Genomic DNA, 20,212 nt, shown 5'->3' with positions numbered 1-20,212 from the left:
TGACGAGTAACAGCACGAAGATTCAGAACTGTGCGATAACTCATTAGCGGTTAGCTACGCGGACTCGGCAGTTCTATATAATGCCATGCAACTGGATGAAAATCTCAACATATCTGTTCACGTGATCCTTGTTTTTAAATGTTTACTTTTGAACCATTTCTTTTCTCCCCTCCCCTCCGCACCGCACCCCCCACCCCCAGAAAATCTGCTTCAATACAGTAATGCACATCCACACGGATACTCTGAAAAGTCACTGAGTTGAAAAGAGGGAAAAAAGACAGGTCCTCCATCCCAATGGCAGTGAGCCAAGGGTGGGGCGACGAGTGGCCACTGAGAGACAAGCTGTTGGTGGGGAGGAGGCAGGCTGGGCGGGGGGGGTGAGCTGTACTAGCACGAGCAGCTGCTCTCGGTCACAGTCATCTCTGGCTGTTTCTCCAGTTTGATGTCGATCACTGAGGGGAACTCGGTTAAGCAAAATCACGGATGAACGTGCACATTTCACTTCGACGCTATACAGCGATACATATTAATACTTTTCTTGGCAGGTTGTTTTTTTAAAGGATACTGTCCTCTTTGCTTTTCTCTGGCGTGCTGTCCATCCCCGGCAACGCAGCTGCGACACGACGGAACAGCTAGGAAACAAAAATAAGACGTTAATACACAGTTTTTAATAGATAAATAGATATACACTTTATTGATCCTGAAGGAAATTCAAGCATCCAGAAGCAGTAACATACTTTGAACATACATAGAGTTAACTTATAACACAGTAACCATACGCTGAGATTGTGTACAGAGAAATCAAAGATATTAAATTAAACGTATGTCACACAATTAAACATTTGCATAGAATTTAAATATGTACAGAGAAATTAAAAATATGCAGCAGTTAAAAAAATAACTGTTAAGTTGACTCGTGCCTAACGTCTATACAAAAACTACATAAAAAAAAAATAGAAAGGGACTAGAAATAAAAAAAAGTTTTATATTTATATAAACTATATTAAACAATGAAGAGTAAAATGCATTCAAATAATATATCATCTGCTTCCATGTCTGAATAATTAAAACTTAAGTCTTCACCAAGTAAAAAACAAATCTCTGATGTACTGATGGCTGTTTGTCTATGTTCATCATCCAGAGCCACAGTCACAGAGGGTGAATACAGTACAGAGAGGAAGCTGGTCCTCTTAAAATATGGGTTATTAAATAAAAAAAACAGCCAGGACACGGGAAGCAAATTCAAGCAGAGATACAAAAAAATGTGACTGTAATTGGTGGTTGATATAAGAGCAGGGGAAAAATGGAAGATTCATTACATTACATTCACAAAAATAACATTGCACAAGTTTTAGTGAATCGGGAACTCGGCCTGTGGAGGGAAGACGGTATGTACCGAGTATGTCAAGATGAGTATAGAGAGAGAGAGAGAGTGGGAAAGAGAGGAGGAAGTAGTAAAGTGAACACATTGAGGGCAGAATGAGCTCAAACTACCCTGAGAGAGCAGAATCTCTACCTGTTTGACATTGTAGCCAGTCTTTGCGCTGGTTTCAATGAACATGACATTCAGTTCCTTAGCTCTCTGCTCGCCCTCCTCCGTGGTGATCTGTCTGCTCAGGTAAGAAGCAGAAAGGGTGGGGAGATGGACGAACAGATAGATATGGAAAGAAACGTCGCAAAGAGGAAGAGGGGGGAAACGATAGAGAGAGAGAGAGACAAAGAAACAGAGGGAGCTCAGCATAGAATCGTGTTTTGGGTGAAAAAGAGAGGTTAGTTAAGTTCTAAACACAGACAGACAGAGAGGAAGGGAAGCTCATTCGCTCTCTGCAGCCACACTTGGATCCATATAGTGAATACATGGAGGAGAAGCTGCAGGTAACACCTCGCTGACCTACAGCATAACTTGCACTAAGAGTTAGTTTTTACACCTGCTGTTGCTAGACACCAACCTGTTTGACGTTATAACCAGCCTTGGCACTGGTCTCTATGTACATCACATTGAGCTCGCGAGCTTTCCTCTCTGCCGCCTCAACAGAAACTTGCCTGCCATGGTCCCCGGGGAGGGAGGGGGGAGGGGTGGTGGTGATCAGTGTGGTGTCGGGGGAAAACACACACAAAACAAAAAATAAATTCAAAATGACCATGGAGAAAACACAGACCAGGAAAAGAGAGCAACTAAGGCAAAGCAAAGGAAAATAAATCACATTAAAATCGTTAAAGAAAAGTTACTTAAACACTAATAAAAGGGTTGAAGTATGCAAAATACAGAGGGATGATTCAAGTCAAAACTGGATGAAATGCACTGAAGGGAAGATAATTGGGATTCCAGGCTTTGGCAGTTTATAAACTGTAATACTTGATGCTACTCATTTTCCTAAGCTCAACATCTAATAATAATAATAGTAATAATAATAATAATAATAATACATGCCTCTAATTCAATCTTTGTAAATCATCATTCATTCATTCATTCATCTCACGCAACCTTGTACCTTTTATCCGCCAAGTCTGTTTTGTTCCCAACAAGCATGATAATGACATCACTTCCTCTCTCTGTTCGAACGTCATCAATCCACTTTGAGGTTTGCTGGAATGAATTAAGATCTGTGGATGGGGGAGAAAAAACAAACACGAAATTACTCAACACGTCGGCTGTGAAAAGCCTCCAAAGAACACATTTATTTTATGTTAGAAAAGATTATTATTATTATTATAATACTGTACGTTAGTGAGCAAATGTATTAAGAAAAGCTTGAAAACGGAGGGTTGCAGACGCGTTGATTAATAATAGCACACTAATACATCATCTACTTCCATTCCCCAACGACAAGAGTACAGCCCTGACTCACTGGTGATGTCATAAACAACCACAGCAATGGTAGAATCACGGATGTAGCTGGGAATTAGGCTACGGAAACGCTCCTGTCCAGCAGTGTCCCACAGCTGGAGCCGGACCTGAGGATTGGAACGGAGGAGGAGGAGGAGGTGAAGGAGAAGAAAAGGTGGAACAAGACATTGGAGAAGAAGGACAGACATGAAAGATTTGCAAAGCCATGCAGCAGGCACCGAACGCAGCAAGGTTAGAGATGACCAGTGTTACGCAACCAAGACGTGTCAAAGACGGCCATGCTGAATCACTGAGGCGGTTTAAGAGCACCATACAGAGACGAGACAGGAAGTTTATTATTAATTATGCCATCAGCCTCATGTATGACAGCATTAAGGAAAGCACACACCCCCCGGGACACCTCTGTGGAATTGCTTTAGCATCACCATAGCTTCTGCTCACACTCAGGAGTGTTTATGTCCAGTGGGATTTGACAAGCGAGTAAATGCTCGGTTATGCCCTTGCACATATTAAGTGAAGGGCAAGGAGGTGAGGCGAGGCTATGATACCTACTGGCTATATCATAAACCACCACAGCAGCTGCTGAGTCGCGGATGTAACTGGGGATGAGGCTGCGGAAGCGTTCCTGTCCGGCTGTGTCCCAAAGCTGCAGCCGAATCTGTTGCCAGTGGCAAAATGAATGTGGAAAATGGGAGGTGGGCACACGGAAGGAGGGGGGGGGGGTATTTCATGACCCAGCCAGGGTATGGAAGGAAAACAAAAAATCAAAATGAAAATGAAAGCAATGGGAACTAAAACATGATCACACGTCTAATAAAATGAATGACAAAATAAATCTAGAATGATGTATACAAATCTGTATGGAATTATGTCAGGGAACTACATGATGCCACCATATAAAAAGCAAATGCATGCTATTGATTTTCTGGCCATTTTAAAACTACAACAATGGAAGAACGGATATTAAAACATGGTGCTTACCGTGCGGTCTTCTAGGTACATGGTTTTTGACAAAAAGTCAATGCCAATTGTTGCCTGCAACAAAATGCTTCCATTAAAACACTGTGATGAGACGATTAAACCTATTTAAAAACCTAACAATACAACAAATTATATACATTTACCTATTATCTGTATGCATGTACGCCTATGCAACATGTTACGTAATAAAGTGGTTGTAGAGTGGTTCAGAATGTTGAATGTTCACATTGTGGAAATGTGAGAAAATTGAGTGACGCTGACTCAGACGGGCCTTTTTAGCACGTCAAAAGATTACAACTGTGAATATTGAGTAATTGCTGCTTCGTAGTAGTGGTAGTTTTAAAACCATGCAGTAACTCTTAAGTTATCAGATCAAACTTTTGTAAAAACATTAGCCAAAAACACATTTATTCAGACAAGAGTTTGTTTTTCTCACCACACTGTGAGGCACTTTTCTCTATTATATTCTTAACTATCTATTCATGCACTTCTCCTGTATTCTGTTACACCTCTATGTTTTTATTTGCTTTAATAACACTGCACTTTGCATGTATGAAGAGTGCTGTATAAATACAGACCTTATTGTTATCATGTGTCATGAGTGTACGACGTCATTACCTGATAAGTATTGTCGAAACTGTCATACATAAACCTGGTGATGAGTGACGTCTTCCCAACTGCACAAACACAACAACAGCAACTTTAGATTGGATTCTGATCTTCAAAAACACCAACAGTCCTACTCCATTCATAGCATTATTAAATCCCATTTTATACCAATTCTTGTATAATGGGCAGGGAAAAAAGGTCACTGTGACTCAGTGTCATGACGTGGAGACTACACTGCTGTGCTCACTGTTGTAATGTGTGCTGCTGAACCCACACGCTGAGCTGGCAGTATGGGTGGAGCCTGAGATTTTCTCAGAGTGAAAATGGGTTAACTTATTCTATTTTGCATTGAGAGTAAATATTAATCTCTGTCACGGTAGACAATGGCCCCCACACAATGAAATCACGACTATACATATCTTCGTTTTCAGGTCATGTAGACGGAGGGCGTGCTGGGGTAAAAAAAAAAAAGGCCGGATGGTCTGAACCCAGTGGCCGACGTGGCTGTGCAAGGTGCAGCCGTCGGGAAGCTAACAGCTAGTGAGTGAATGCCAACAGCGCTACACCGGCGTAGAGAAGTACCCGAGTCCCTTTACCTTGTCTAGTGGGTCGTCAGCAACAACCGCACGTCAAGCAAATTTAATTTACACATCCGTGATAAACATGAGTAACATAAACGCAACCGCTAACGTCTGTGGCCATTTTTTACCACTAGCTAACTGCTAGCTAAAAATAGTTAGCAGCTATAAGCTAGTGACCAAACCAATGACCCAGTCCTTGAATTTATTCTGCCAACGAACCGATCTAAAGATAAATTACAGACATTATTGATTTAAAACGTTACCGAAACGTTAATGAACCACTGTGAACATTTGTCGAATGAATAACAACATGTCTGACAAGATTAAAGATCCACTGTTAGCTAGCTCATCAATGACATCATCTCGAGTAAAAAATAAAATAAAATTGTATTTGTTCCGTAATTTTTCATGTCACTCTCTGTTAAACGCGACATTTGAACTGAAATAGCGTCTCGCTTTGCGGCGTCGCTGGCCGCCAATGTCCGTCTATGACTAACTTAGCCCCGGTCGCCAAACAAGCTAGCTGTCGGAGCTAGTTAGCTCATCTTAGCCACTCTGACATTCCACACATCCCACCATAATGATCACCTAATGTGTGTATTATCCCGACTTACCACTCTGTTCGCCCAGAAAGACGAGCTTGAACTTTCGTAGAGGGTTGCCAAACTCCCCACCGCCAGTCGTGGTTGACATTTTGTCACAAAAATACACGGCTACTTAAGCTAACTTGGCTACCGTGATGTGTCTGGAACTGGACGGGGAGCGAGTGTATCTCTATCCGGCAGCAGCAGCTCAGGACAGCGCTATTGTTTCTTTCCACAGACACGAGTGAAATAGCGCAACCAAGAGGTAAAACACAAGTATGTTCTTATTTTTTGGGGAAAAATGTTCCTATTGTGATATTAAAACACGAATAAGAGGTATGTTATTGTTCAAAATGCTACTGTAAAATACGTTGAAAAGGTAGCCGAGACCGTGGAGAACGTGTTTTTAATTGTTCTTTGAATGATTACCTTTAGAGTAGTACAGAAACACTAAATAAATGCCTATTTTGTCATGTTATTATTCAAAAATGTTACTGTAAAACACGTTGAAAATGTAGTTGAGACCATGTTAAACAAGTTTCAAGTGGAGTTCGTGGCAAAAAATTCAATATTGAGTTTTAATTATTCTTTGAATGATTACCGTTAGAGTAGTACAGAAACACTAACTAAATGCCTATTTTGGCACGTTATTATTCAAAAATGCTTCTGTAAAATACGTTGAAAAGGTAGCTGAGACCATTTAGAACAAGAGTCAAGTGGGATATTGATTTGTAATTGTTCTTTGAATAGTACATTTAGACGAGTAACAACTAAAACACTAAAGAAATGTCTCTATTTGGCATGTTGGTCAAAAATGATATCGTGAAATACGTTGAAAAGGTAGTTGAGATCGTGTAGGACAAGTTTCAAGTGGAGTTCATGGAAAACAATTGGATATTGATTTTTAACTGTTCTTTGAATGATTACCTTTAGAGTAGTACAGAAACACTAAAGAAAATTCCTATTTTGGCATGTTATTATTCAAAAATTCTTCTGTAAAATATGTTGAAAAGGTAGTTGAGACCATTTTAGAACAAGAATCAGGTGGAGTTCACAGAAAACAATTGGATTATTGTTGTTATTAACTCACAAAAACGACATCCAATGTCTTTGACGACCAAACTTTTTTAATTTCGACACCATCTTTGTCAAGCAGAACAGACACCACGGAATTATACTTCTAAGAATGTCATAGTTACTGAAAGAGAGAGGCAAAAAAATATATAAATAAATAAACAAATTATGTAAATCTACACGTAACAGGACAGGGCTACAAGAGGTCACAGTAGCAAAGTCACAGGTGTAAATCATCCAATCAGTGATGGCTGACTTCATCAGTGTCAGTTACACTGAATAATCAATAATGTTATCAGTAACATGTGTGCATGTGCATGTGGTGTTGACGTCCTTTTTTCTTCTGTTTTCTGTTGTCAGACGAGTGATTCTTCCGTCGCTGCTCACCTCATCCCTCTGTGAACTCGGTGGTGACGTCTGCCCTGTTGAGTAAACGTTGCACCAAGGTAACTCGCTCACTCTTTTTAGATCTGTATTGCATTGTGAAACGGACTATATTTCACATAGTTTAACTGGATTCTATGGTGAAACGGTGCACTTATTGAAGAGCCATGTTGAAGTAAACGTTCATACACTACACTCTTAGAAATAAGTGTTCCAAAAGGGTCCTTTTACAAGGGCTGAGGTTCTACCTGGAACCATTTGCTTCTGGAAACCCCTTTCCCGAAGAAAGGGTTCTTGGTAACACTGATGGTTCCAGTGAGAATAATTTTGATCCAGAGAACCCTTTAAAACCCTTTCCTGAATAAAGAGTTTTAAAAGGGTTCTTGCTGGAACCCTCCAAAAAACCTTTAAAAAGTTTCTAACTGGAGCCAAAAAGGGTTCTCCTATGAGGACAAGCCGAAGAACCTTATTTGGTTCTACTTAGCACTTTTTTTTCGAAGAGTGTACCATTCAAAGGTTTGGGGTCACCTATACAATGTTTTTTTTGGTGTTTTCCATTAAAAGTCTCACTTTTATAATGATTTTTATTCAAAATAATAATTATGCCCTTCAAATTGTGCTGTTTTCAGCTGTGCTAACATCATTCCACAAGGGTTTTCTAATCATCCAATAGCCTTCTAATGCGATTAGCAAACACAATGTACTATTAGAACACTGGAAAAAAGGGCCTTTCCTTAAAAAATAAGGACATTTCTAAGTGACCCCAAACATTTTAACGGTAGTGTAAAAACAACGTCTAATAATCTGTTTGTAATCTCGTAGTGTTAAAAAAAAAAAGTGAACGCAGTCAAACATACTGAACTGTCACGTGACCTCACCTGAACTAAACGCCTTTAATCCAATTTGCTGTTGTTCATAAAGCACAAAAAAAAGCGCACAGGGGAAAAACGATCAGCGACATGACCCAAACATCACAACAGCCACAGACGTCAAAGAGAGACGGCTAATACTTACACTTCTGCTCATCAGGCAGATATGATGTGTGCAGTGAATGGATAAAGGAGAAGGACATGACATCACGCATTAGTTCATCACATCATTTACCTGTTATTAGGAGCTTTTACGTTACAGTTATGTGATCAATAAATAATACACTCACCTGCCGGTTTTGGGGACATCAGGGTCAGAGGAAGCTCCACAGTGACGTCACTGAAAATATACGTTTACTTTCATGATTAGAAAATACATTACGTGGTAATTTGTCACATAAAGAATAACTCATGATCATAAACAAACTTAAATGTGTTTACCTTGCTGTTAGGCCTCCCAGCAGACTTTTGTGTCAAAGAGAAACAATAAAATAACAACTTTAATCGACAAAATTTAACACAAAACATAACTTAATATGATTATTATGATTGTATATTTCAAACGTACCCTCCACCGGACACTATGAGATTGACCTTGACTTTATAGGCGATCAGGATTCCCTGCATCTCCTTATCTCCTTGACTCCTGCGAGGAGGGAGACAGGAATAGTTTACGTTGGATGGGCTTGAGGATTTGGTTTAAGACGCGCTAAGTGGATGACAAAGAGTCGGCGTGTAGCACCGCCGCCGCCGCCGCCGCCTCCTCCTCCACCCAGTAAGAGGATGAAAACTTACAGAGTCGTGGAGGCGAGGTGAGTGTCTTCATCCTTTAGCCGCCCGTCCACCGCGATGCCACGCTTCTCATTGTTGTTGGCCAGCAAGGGTTTGAGCTGGAAGGACTTCTCAAATGTGGAGTTGGCGCTGACTGTCTCCCTGTATGAATACGTGAATAAATAAATATTTTATTTCATGTACTTCATCTTAACCATGCTTTAAAATGAAATATATAACACAGGGACACATTTTATTCCTCAGTCATAAATAGATACACTACCGTTCAAAAGTTTTTTTTCCAATGGATATAACATTAAATGAATCATAAATACACTCTATACATTGTTAATGTGGTAAACAAATATTCTAGCTGCAAACGTCTGGTTTTTAATGGAATATGTACATAGGTGTATAGAGGCACATTTCCAGTGTTCTAATGGTACATTGTGTTTGCTAATCGCGTTAGAAGGCTATTGGATGATTAGAAAACCCTTTGATTTTGAATAAAAATCAATATTTCTAATCTTGACAATGTCTTGACTATATTTTCTACTCATTTTGCAACTCTTTTGATGAATAAAAGTCTGACCTTTAATGGAAAACACAACAAAATTTTATAGGTGAGCCCAAACTTTTGAACGGCAGTGTCGGAAATTATGTTTCCACGTTAAAATCAAAGTGAATAATGAGTCAAATTTGGACGAAAAACAAAGAAAGCTTCACCCAAACTCCTCGGTGCAGACTGCTTTGGTGTAAGTGTCGGATGAGTAGAGGACCACATTTGTTAGCTGCTCAACTAAAAAATAAAACAACAACTCTGCGTCAGTTAAACACTCTGTGACTCTTGAACATAGACGGTAGACAATAATATATTTATTTTTCTTACCGAAGATTTTGATTTGCTTTACAACCTTCGCGGTCTCATTGTTGATTTTTACGTTGACAGTGATTGGGTCTCCGTGGTAGTAAACCTAAAAAAAAACCAATCAGGATTTAAATTATCTTTACTTTAGCATTCACAATATAATCCATGTATAGTTTTTCTGTCCTTAAATGCACCTCTTTTTCGAGGGAGGCCTCCAGGTGAACGGGTTTGTCAGTCATCATGAACTGTTTGCATATCTCGGCCTTGGGTCCGGGCTTGTCGTTAACCGGTGCAAACTGTATTTTACGAATCATCAGACGACACGTGTCCCTATAAATCCATTAAAAATATTATTATATTGTTAGAAATAGATCTTTTTTTTTTTTACACTGGCACTATTGACTTTCCACTGTGGACATTCATACTTCTTTTCAATGACTTCATCCGCACTGTCGGCTGCGTTGGCGATGTATGCTTTGACCTCAAAGTCCACTCCACAGGCCTGCAATTAAATAATATATATATATATATATGTATATATGTATATGTATGTATGTGTATAGGTGTATATATGTGTATTTGTATGTATATGTGTATGTGTATATCTATATATGTATGTATATGTATATATTTATGTGTATATGTATATACGTAAATGTATATATATGTGTATATGCCTATATGTGTATATGTATATACGTATATATATATGTGTATCTGTATATATGTGTATATGCCTATGTGTATGTATATACGTAAATGTATATATATGTGTATATGTATATACGTAAATGTATATATGTGTATATGTATATACGTAAATGTGTGTATATATATGTGAAAATGCCTATATGTGTATATCTATATACGTAAATGTATATATATGTATATGTGTATATGCCTATATGTGTATGTATATATGTAAATGTATATATATGTGTATATGTATATACGTAAATGTATATATATGTGTATATATGTTTATATGTATATACATAAATGTATATATGTGTATATGTATATAGGTAAACGTGTATATATATGTGTATATGTATATACGTAAATGTATATATATGTGTATGTGTATATGCCTATATGTGATTATGTAAATACTTAAATATATATTATACATTACGTGTATATATATATATATATATATATACATATACATATACATATATATATACATATATATTATATATGTGTATATGCCTATATGTGTATATACCTTGCCAGAATCATTTGGTCCAGGCTGCAAGGCGACTGAACACGGCAGATTTGGTTGCATCTTAGATAAGTAAAGAAAAGACACACGGATGAATAAAATGTAACGTAATCACTTAAAAGTAAACGTGAGCTTCTATGATTAAGGGACGGTGTGATGTCTGAGTGAACGAACGCTTGCTCACTTGGAAAGAAAAGGCATATCCTTGCTCTCCGACCTTCTTCATGAGCGACTCCTGCATCGGTGATTTGGCTGCATTTGTGCCCGTAGGTGGATACACCTGGACACGCTCTATCCAGATGTCTCTCCTGAAGGACAGGCCGATGACGTCCAGGTCTTCACTTCCATAGCGGAAGGCGCACGCAAGGTAGACGAATACTACACAAACACACAAAAATGGTCCAACGTTTGCCTTGTTTTGAGCAGTTTGACCTGATCTTGTAACTTTCATCACAAACGTACCTTTTCTGCCATTAAGACCAGACGGGTCCACTTTAATCACCCCCTCTGCACACACACACACACACAAGAGGAGAATCAGGTCACGTAGATGACATGCACACATGTTAGAATGTAAAGCAGGCACTGAGACACACACACACACACACACACACACCAACTATTTCCACTGAATCCACATTGTCGACAAAGTCCCTCTTTCCCAAGTACAGAGTGAGCTGAGAGAAAAACAGAAAAAGAGTCACTTCTCTGCCAAGGTTACAAGAGTTTGGAGGCTATTTCTGGGAGTTTGGAAGAGCCACACACAAATTGCACTCCTCCCTAAGCCTTAAAGGATGCCCTGTAATGATGATATTACAGAGGCCACTTACATGTCCGTTGCCGCTGGTCTTCTTAAATACTCTGAGAAGATTAAAAATAAAGGGAAACACAGAGATTTAGGCTGTAATTTCACACTTTTTGGACACATTGTGGAACACTTAAGATTAGGGAACACATATTCACCATTTACTAGGTGCTTAAGTTGCATACTAGCCCTTTATTAGTTATCATTAAGCATGTATTATTCTACATAACCTTATTCCGCGTCTATTACGACACAAATTAAGCCCTTTCCTACTAATATGTGCTTAATATTTACTAATAAAGGGCTAATATGTGACTTATATGCATGTTAGTAAGCACCTAGTTATTGGTGAATATGTGTTCCCTAATCTAAAGTGTTACCTTTAGACTTTTTGTTTACTGTTTGAAGTGTTTTTTTAATGCCATTTTTGTATTTCTGTACCACCCACTCACCCACATTATGTCAACTATTGTATAAAATTAACTTTTTTAATACTATTCAAGCGATAACCCTGAAAAAAAAAGTATACTGTTCCTACGTAGTGCATTTTTAATCCATATATTCTCATCATTGGTATTTTCAAATCTATCTGTCGATCTGTGGATTCATTTTTAGGATTAAAAATAAAGACCTTTTATTTATTTATTACTGCATTTGAAATATTGGTAAATGCGTCTATTTTTTGGTAGATCATGAATATTCAGAATCGTTATTAAGTTCCATAACCAAAATACGTGTTGTAAACAAACCAGTAAACCCTCGGTGTTTGCCTCATTCACGTGTGCCGTGTAATCCTATTATTAGACACTTATTTTGTCCCGTTAAACTCTCTGCAAAGATGAAATCCATGCAAATCCGCCTTTAGGCTGATGTGAGAGATTGACTGTGACGGAATTATGACTTATCCTGTCTTTTCATTAGAGTCAAGTGTCAAAAAAGGAGTTAAACGTACACATCCTGCTGAAAAATCAACAGACTCTTGATATATTTGTATGAATTACTATTAATAATAATAATAATAATAATAATAATAATAATAATAATAATAATAATAACCCATGCCACATTATCATTTAATATACAATACAGTAAAAAGTCTTAGGTTGACATGAACAATTAAACTGTTTTTACTCTGAACAAAATGTTATTTTACGTGTTTCCCGTCTGAATAAAATAACAATAAATCAGGTCATTTACAGCGTTGCTAAAACAGCAAATCAAATACTATTAAACAGCTATTTTTCTGCAGCAGTATACTCACTTTGACATGTCGATGAAACAGGAATTGGTCCACACTGTGAACGAATGACAGAGTTATGTGATGGCGATAAATCTATAATATGCACTTGTTATTTCAACATTTTTTTCTTCAACAAGAGGCCTTTTCCATAAAGGTTGAAAAACAAGTCCCTCAACATAGTTTAGGCGCGAGCACGGCAGTTTATAGGCTCCTTAATGTCTTAATAACACCTGCAGGTTCAGTGAACGCTGATTCAATGAATGCAGCGCCGTTATCCTGAGTTATTAACCTCCCCGTCTACGTTTAACGTGACATCGGTCAGCGAGAGAAACAGCTCACTTACCGGGTCGCACGGTTCTGTCAATATGAATCTTCTCTGGCTTTAGATTCTAGCTCCTGTAATCCGTCTGTGTTGACGTGCAGCGTGGAGTTTGTGCGAGTGCCAGTCGCTGCCTCCTCTTTGGCTTTTATACGACCACCTCAACCCCCCCCCCCACACACACACACACACAGCTTATACAGTAAGAAAATCCGATTCATTAATTAGAATGCAATGTAAATGTAAAATAATGTAGTTGTGGTTTCAGAAGTGCAATCACATTTTGTTCTTTGTTAGGTTTTGGTTGAACAGCAGCAACTTTTATATAATTGTGCACACCTCATTTTATATATCCTGTCCTCCCAACTTGTAAGAAACGTGAATAAAATACACCGACAAACGCACAAAATACGGTAATAAAAAGAATGTTCTATGCAACTGTTTAAAAAGTAGAAGTTTTTAAATAAAAAATATTCACAAGTTTTCATGAACAGTCCACGTGTGAGAGTGCAAGGACTTCCTTTCTTATGGCTTTTAGAGACTATAGTTGAGGGAGGAATTAGTTGGATTTTGGTCGCCAGGACGACAGATGGCCTTTGTACAATCTGAGCTTCATGGGCTCAGGTTTACAGAAATCAAAGTGACCTGCTGACTTACTGCTGCACGTCTATGCACCAAGGATTTGAGATATTAGTCGCGTGTTTACAAAACCATCGCTTGGGTCAGTTCTGCTGTTATTGGCATCATTTATCATTAGGAGATATTATGAAATAAACTGGACTACCACGCTTAGAGAGCGACTGTGGCGTTCATACATGGATGAATCCACATGCTTGTGATCCTCCTCTGATCCAGCCTCTCGTGGATCAGAGGAGGATCTTCACACGACCTCAGATGATTGATTTAATGAGGACACTGAATGGCGGATTTTACGGATTTTCACACCTTGGCGAGTCAGAGATAATTGATTAGATTTGTCAGCTGTCACACGGGGGCAACGACGGAGATCTGTTTAAAGCTGCCGTACCCTTAGTCCACCGGATTATCAGTCAGGACAGACAACCGGAAGAGGATTAGGGCCACACAGGAAAAACATATTTGAGTTCTGACTTTAAACTGCGAAAATAAGGGTGCCCAGAATTCTGTTTTAAAGTCAGAATTCTGTTTTAAAGTCAGAATTCTGTTTTAAAGTCAGAATTCTGAGTATAAAGTCAGAATTCTCAGTTTTAAAGTCAGAATTCTGAGCTAAAAGTCAGAAATTCTGAGTTTAAAGTCAGAAATTCTGAGAATAAAGTCAGAATTCTCAGTTTTAAAGTCAGAATTCTCAGTTTAAAGTCAGAATTCTGAGTATAAAGTCAGAATTCTCAGTTTTAAAGTCAGAATTCTGAGTTTAAAATCAGAATTCTGACTTTAAAGTCAGAAATTTTCAGAATAAAGTCAGAATTCTCAGTTTTAAAGTCAGAAATTCTGAGTTTAGTCAGAATTCTGAGAATGAAGTCAGAATTCTGAGGTAAAAGTCAGAATTCTGAGGTAAAAGTCAGAATTCTGAGGTAAAAGTCAGAATTCTCAGTTTTAAAGTCAGAATTCTGAGTATAAAGTCAGAATTCTGAGTTTAAAATCAGAATTCTGAGCTAAAAGTCAGAAATTCTGAGTTTAAAGTCAGTAATTCTGAGAATAAAGTCAGAATTCTCAGTTTTAAAGTCAGAAGTTCTGAGTTTTAAAGTCAGAATTCTCAGTTTAAAGTCAGAATTCTCAGTTTAAAGTCAGAATTATGAGTATAAAGTCAGAATTCTCAGTTTTAAAGTCAGAATTCTCAGTTTTAAAGTCAGAATTCTCAGTTTAAAGTCAGAATTATGAGAATAAAGTCAGAATTCTGAGTATAAAGTCAGAAATTCTGAGTTTAAAGTCAGAAATTCTGAGTTTAAAGTCAGAAATTCTGAGTTTAAAGTCAGACATTTTGAGAATAAAATGAGAATTCTCAGTTTTAAAGTCAGAATTCTCAGAATAAAGTCAGAATTCTCAGTTTTAAAGTCAGAAATTCTGAGTTTAGTCAGAATTCTGAGAATGAAGTCAGAATTATCAGTTTAAAGTCAGAATTCTGAGGTAAAAGTCAGAATGGATTCAATGACCCAACAATTCACACAATGAGCGAGCACTAATGCATCAGTGGAGGAGAAATCTCCCCTTTAACAGAAGAAGAAATCTCTGACAGAACCAGACTCCAAGATGTGCATCCAACCATCTGCCTAGACAGGTTGGGGTGAAAGGGAAAAACGGGGGACCGAGAGGACAAGAAAGAGATGACGAGGTAGAGACAGAAGAAAGAGAGCAGTCGGACTCACACAGACGTGTTACAACATGGTACAAATATAATAAATGTGGCGCTTTGCTAAGAGTTTTGCATGCAGCTTGTTATTACTTCTCTTTTTCTGTATCCTGTCCTCCGTGAATTGATGCTTTTCATAAAAGAGCGTCTGTAGGTCATGGGAAATGATCACAGTTTCACCCCGAGTTTATTTATTTATTTATTTATTCGCAGTCACGGTTGAAGAGTTGTGTTGTATGAACAGTTTGAAGCGAAGCAATTAAAAGGTAATTCAATCCTTTAATGAGCTTATCAAATCACAGGTCATGAATCTTTATCTTATCATATTATCAACTGCATTTCTCAGTCTTATAATCATTGTATTTTAATTTAATATACTCTCTGTTATGGTGCACCCTTGTTTACACCGACTGCTTACATGTGTACATGTGTACATGTGTACACCTAAAGCCATGTCAGACCTGTGGCTAAAACACAGTCACACAATCCCCTTAACTGATAATCTGGCACTATTTTAAACCAGCACTATATATGGACGGTCAACACTGTGCTTCTTATAGACGCTGATAATTCGTCGCAGTGTGTTAAAGAATCTTAAGTCTTAACAACGCGGTCGTCGGTCACTGCGTGGCTGAATTATGGCAGCGACATACGGCAAAGGTCATGTCGTGACCTCCAAGCAAGATATGACGAGTTGTGTTGTGCAGCTCTCAGATGTAAACTTTAGTGACTTTTGAGCAATGCTTATTAAACTTAAAAAGGAAATGTAATTAGTTTCACTGTCCTCTTTAAAGAGAGGGTCTCTTAAAACCCATTTTTTACGCTTTTGACCCAGTTGTTTTTATACTTTCTACAATATTTTATTGTGTTATTGTTTGCGTTTAGGTCTATGAGGTCTTATATTTCTATATTTTATTTGTTTTATTTATTTCTGGTGTTTCAGCTGTTGTGCTTTATAAATAAAGTTGGATTGGATAGTTTAGAGCAGGGGTTCTCAAAGTTTTGATACCTGAGGGCCAATTTAGGAACCCAACATTGGACTGAGGGCCACGAAATGGAAAAAAAACAGAAAGAAATCCCATTTGTAATAATTTTAATGACCAGATTCCAGTTCTACAGTTTAGAGTTATCTAATATAAGCGTTAATATAATGTAATTTAAGCGTTAATAAAATAACACTTTATAATTTACTGGGTAATTACCCAGTATTTTGGCCATTGTTCTTACCTTCTAATTACAGGTTAATACCAAGTAACACATTTCTGTTACCATATATTTACTGGGTAAATAGCTAGTAATTGGGGGCTGTAACTACCTGCTTATTACCAGCAACACAATAATACACTAAAATTCACCATATAGAAACCAGGTAAATACCCAGTATTTTTGTTTACACTTATTGGTCTGTATCCAGTAATGTCCAATAAACATTTAACAAGCTTAGTACCTTTTAGATTAAAGCTATCAACTGTAATTCATTGCGGGGCCGCCAGAAATATTTCTGCGGGCCGCCATTGGCCCCCGGGCCTCACTTTGAGAACCAATGGTTTAGAGACAGCTGTAAGGAACACAGATATTAGTACCCATTTATTTTCCATCATATGACTTACTCAGGGTTCGCGTCATTTGTGAATACAGCTGTGAAATATGTGTTAAATGTTCAGTTTATAAAGTTTTATAAAGTATCTCTCATCTGTACTCTGGTTGAGTTGGAACCGTACTTGTATAATCATATTTATTTGCCTTGATAATATAATTATATAATATTTATATTTGATATATATATATATATATATATCTGTCAACAAGAAGGTACTGTGGTTTATCGAAATGGAGCACACATCTAGTTTCATACTACGAATAAATGCAGTATATCAGGACGGTAAAAACCACCAGTGTCCTAATTCCATTTCCTGTCCACATGTGCCCATATAACCACACACCATGTACCCACATACTGCTGCATGCTCAAACCTATGATACGTACGTATGATGCTACTACTTTTCAAAGGCCACAATAAATAAGTTAAACCACATATACTATTGTATATTAAAGCTGAAATAGACACACTTTTGGTTTGAAGTTGTTTAAAGTTGTCAGCGTGATCTCAAAAGTGATTACTCGGTGTGACAGTTTTTAGCTGACAAATTGAGCGTCTAGTGTGGTTAACAGGGTGTAGCATTGCATCGTGATATCACACGTATACGTCGTAATACTTATTTACGATGCAAAATTATTCGATTAATATCAAAAACAGAGACATTTGTTTAAAATGACGTCAAACAATAATGATGTGGACAACGGTTATTAAAACACCAAACCAGGACTTCCTGTTGAGTCCAGGCCACGGTCTTTCAGGAAATTCGGTGGAACTCAATCTATGCCGAAGTCATCGGCCACTTCCTGTTTCGTGGCGGATGGTCGAGATTGGCCCAAAACGCAGAGGGGGTTGCCGTGGCCACGCCGTTTTCAATCTGCAAAACCTTTCGACAACTTTTCACCTTTGATGTGTTACACGGATATAATAATAATGTGAAGGATTAATACATATATAAACATGTATTATACTGAATGTTGTATTTTAATAATAATAATTATGAGAAAACGTCTTATTATTACTGTTATAAAAACAGTGCTAGCAAATGTATATTATATTAGTTGAACAAATACTGTTCACTTTTAAACACCGTGTATAGTATTTTTATTCCGACTTCCCATGTAAATGGAATGCAGCATCAGTAATTCCTACTTTACTTTTCTTCTTCTTTCTCATCATATTAATTCTTTCATTTTTACAGTTTTCACTTTTGGCTTTTGGCCCAAAATGCAGCCTCCAAACTCTTAGAAATAAAAGTGCTAAGTAGAACCATATAAGGTTCTTCGGCTTGTCCTCATAGGAGAACCCTTTTTGGCTCCAGGTAGAACCTTTTTCCACCTGGAACCCTTTTGGAGGGTTCTACCAAGAACCCTTTTAAAACCCTTTATTCTGGAAATGGGTTTTAAAGGGTTCTCTGGATCAAAATGGTTCTTACTGGAACCATTAGTGTTACCAAGTGTTTTCAGTGTTTTCAGAAGCAAACGGTTCCAGGTAGAACCTCAGCCCTTGTAGAAGGACCCTTTTTGGTTTTTTTTTAAATTCACTATTTAAAAAAATAAATAGGCTTATGTATAATTTACAGAGCACCTTATTACATTTATGTATTCATGTATATCATTATCATCCCATTGGGGTGACGTTTCTTAACTTTCAACTTTCTGATTGAAGTCAATGTTTTCATATTTTTTCACCTTGAATTTTTCACACACACAAGTAAATAAAGCGTGTGATTTTTGATTTGCAAGGTTTTAATTATGACATGATAATAAGTGGGGGGGGGGGGGTGTGGGGGGGCACCTGTGCTCTAAACAGTTAGATAAAGAGGTTTATATCAGGGTATCTACAGGCAATATTGAGATTACACTTAAATGCACTCGTTGTTCCCAATTGTAAAACCTCATTACCATGTTGCTGCATCAGCATGTTCTCCTTTTTTCATCCTAGCATTTAGCTTAAAATGTTTTTCCCTCGTTATTCTACAGAGAGAACAAAGCGAGAAAAGCTGATCTCGGAATGAAACGTGGTGGAGATACATCAGCAGTTGGGCACGGCTGTGTCTGTTTGTTTTTATGGGGCCTGCGGTCGGTGGTCGGCACATTTCCTTCAGAGCAGCGAGAGGCAGAGCAGCAAATTTAGGAGGCAAACAGCTTCCCACAGGCCCGTAACATGTTCCAGCTAATGGAGAGGGATGGAAGTGGGAGGGCTGAATGATGGGGCGATGGTTCTCGAAAGGGCAAAAAATAAGAAAGTTATGGATGATCATAACCATATGGAGGAGGCTGTGTTTCTGCTGAGAGGGCTGAGTGAGCAAGAGAGAGGGGTGGGAGGTGACAAAAGGAAGTACGCTAGGACAGCAGAGAGAGAGAGAGAGAGGGAGGGAGGCTGGGTGTGGAGTTTGAATTTGCAAAAATGATAAATTAAAAAGCGAGAGAGAGAAACTGAGAGTATTGTGTTCATTTTCAGAGGAAGAAGAAGAAGAAGAAGTGTGGAGAGAGAGAGTGAAAGAGAGGGGGGTTAGAGAGAGAAAGGAAGTCGTCTCTGCTGTTTCACACTCTGGTGGTGGAGTTGAGCCCCTCGCAAGAATTCTCCTGGCTGTGTCGGCCATCTGGAATGTCGAGTCACTTCCTCTGTCTGTGTTGTTGCTCTGACGGGGTTGTCCTCTCTCGTCTCTCTGTTCCCTCCCTCTCTGCTCTGACAGCGGCACGTCTGCGAAGAAGAAGAAGAAGAAGCCGCAAGAGTGGACAGAGAAACTCTCCATGACGAGACGCAAACATCTCGGCGGGGGAAGACACTCGTGTGGATTTAGCCCCACATCCAAGAACCAGGACCCATCCGAGTTGGAACCTGCGACCTGGAAGACAACTGCGGTCATCATCAGCTGAACGTTTTTCTGGAGGGTGTTCCTTTTCCCTTATATGGCCACAGAGCTGAGAAGAAATCGTTTGAATTAGTCTGGTTTCTGTTGCATGCCTGTCTGGTTTTTTAGTGCTGACTGAGATCCATCTGGTGCGTTGCTCTGTGCACGCGTTTGTTTGTTTTCGCCCTCTTTGGTCCTTCGCTTTCCTGTTGTTTGCTTTTGTTTTGGGACGAGACGAGCGCTCGCGTTTGTGGTTAAAGCTGGAGGCGGCGT

General features: G+C 38.4%; 2 protein-coding genes across 3 annotated transcripts in view; both read right to left on the bottom strand.

Moving 5' to 3' along the window:
* The window catches only part of rab41 (RAB41, member RAS oncogene family), a 7,120-nt gene extending 1,351 nt beyond the window's left edge, over nucleotides 1–5,769 (bottom strand). Inside the window, exons 1-8 of one of the 2 annotated variants that reach the window (XM_083891136.1) lie at nucleotides 5,634–5,769; nucleotides 4,448–4,506; nucleotides 3,830–3,883; nucleotides 3,401–3,506; nucleotides 2,493–2,604; nucleotides 1,950–2,043; nucleotides 566–632; nucleotides 1–452 (exon numbers count right to left, since the gene is read on the bottom strand). The exon at nucleotides 1–452 is cut by the window's left edge and continues 1,351 nt beyond it. In XM_083891136.1, coding sequence (XP_083747262.1) covers nucleotides 388–452; nucleotides 566–632; nucleotides 1,950–2,043; nucleotides 2,493–2,604; nucleotides 3,401–3,506; nucleotides 3,830–3,883; nucleotides 4,448–4,506; nucleotides 5,634–5,712 — 636 coding nt within the window. In that variant the 5' untranslated portion in view covers nucleotides 5,713–5,769 and the 3' untranslated portion in view covers nucleotides 1–387. Of the gene's footprint in view, nucleotides 453–565; nucleotides 633–1,949; nucleotides 2,044–2,492; nucleotides 2,605–2,849; nucleotides 2,956–3,400; nucleotides 3,507–3,829; nucleotides 3,884–4,447; nucleotides 4,507–5,633 lie in introns of both variants that reach the window. The other variant, XM_083891135.1, reaches the window with a different exon arrangement.
* Nucleotides 5,770–6,853: 1,084 nt separating this feature from the next.
* arr3b (arrestin 3b, retinal (X-arrestin)) lies at nucleotides 6,854–12,868 on the bottom strand (the record flags this gene model as incomplete). Its single annotated transcript, XM_083891380.1, has 15 exons — nucleotides 6,854–6,873; nucleotides 8,221–8,270; nucleotides 8,372–8,395; nucleotides 8,499–8,576; nucleotides 8,726–8,863; nucleotides 9,428–9,500; nucleotides 9,591–9,675; nucleotides 9,764–9,899; nucleotides 9,995–10,071; nucleotides 10,798–10,857; nucleotides 10,979–11,172; nucleotides 11,257–11,301; nucleotides 11,411–11,471; nucleotides 11,625–11,655; nucleotides 12,861–12,868. The coding sequence occupies 15 exons, from the start codon at nucleotides 12,866–12,868 to the stop codon at nucleotides 6,854–6,856; spliced, it is 1,080 nt and encodes a 359-aa protein (XP_083747506.1).
* Between the last annotated feature and the right edge of the window lie 7,344 nt (nucleotides 12,869–20,212).

Source organism: Microchirus variegatus (assembly GCF_963457635.1).
Source record: "Microchirus variegatus genome assembly, chromosome: 6".
In the NCBI taxonomy this organism is placed as follows: domain Eukaryota; kingdom Metazoa; phylum Chordata; class Actinopteri; order Pleuronectiformes; family Soleidae; genus Microchirus; species Microchirus variegatus.
Note: the sequence above shows the minus strand (reverse complement) of the source record. Positions and strands in the feature narration are given on the sequence as shown.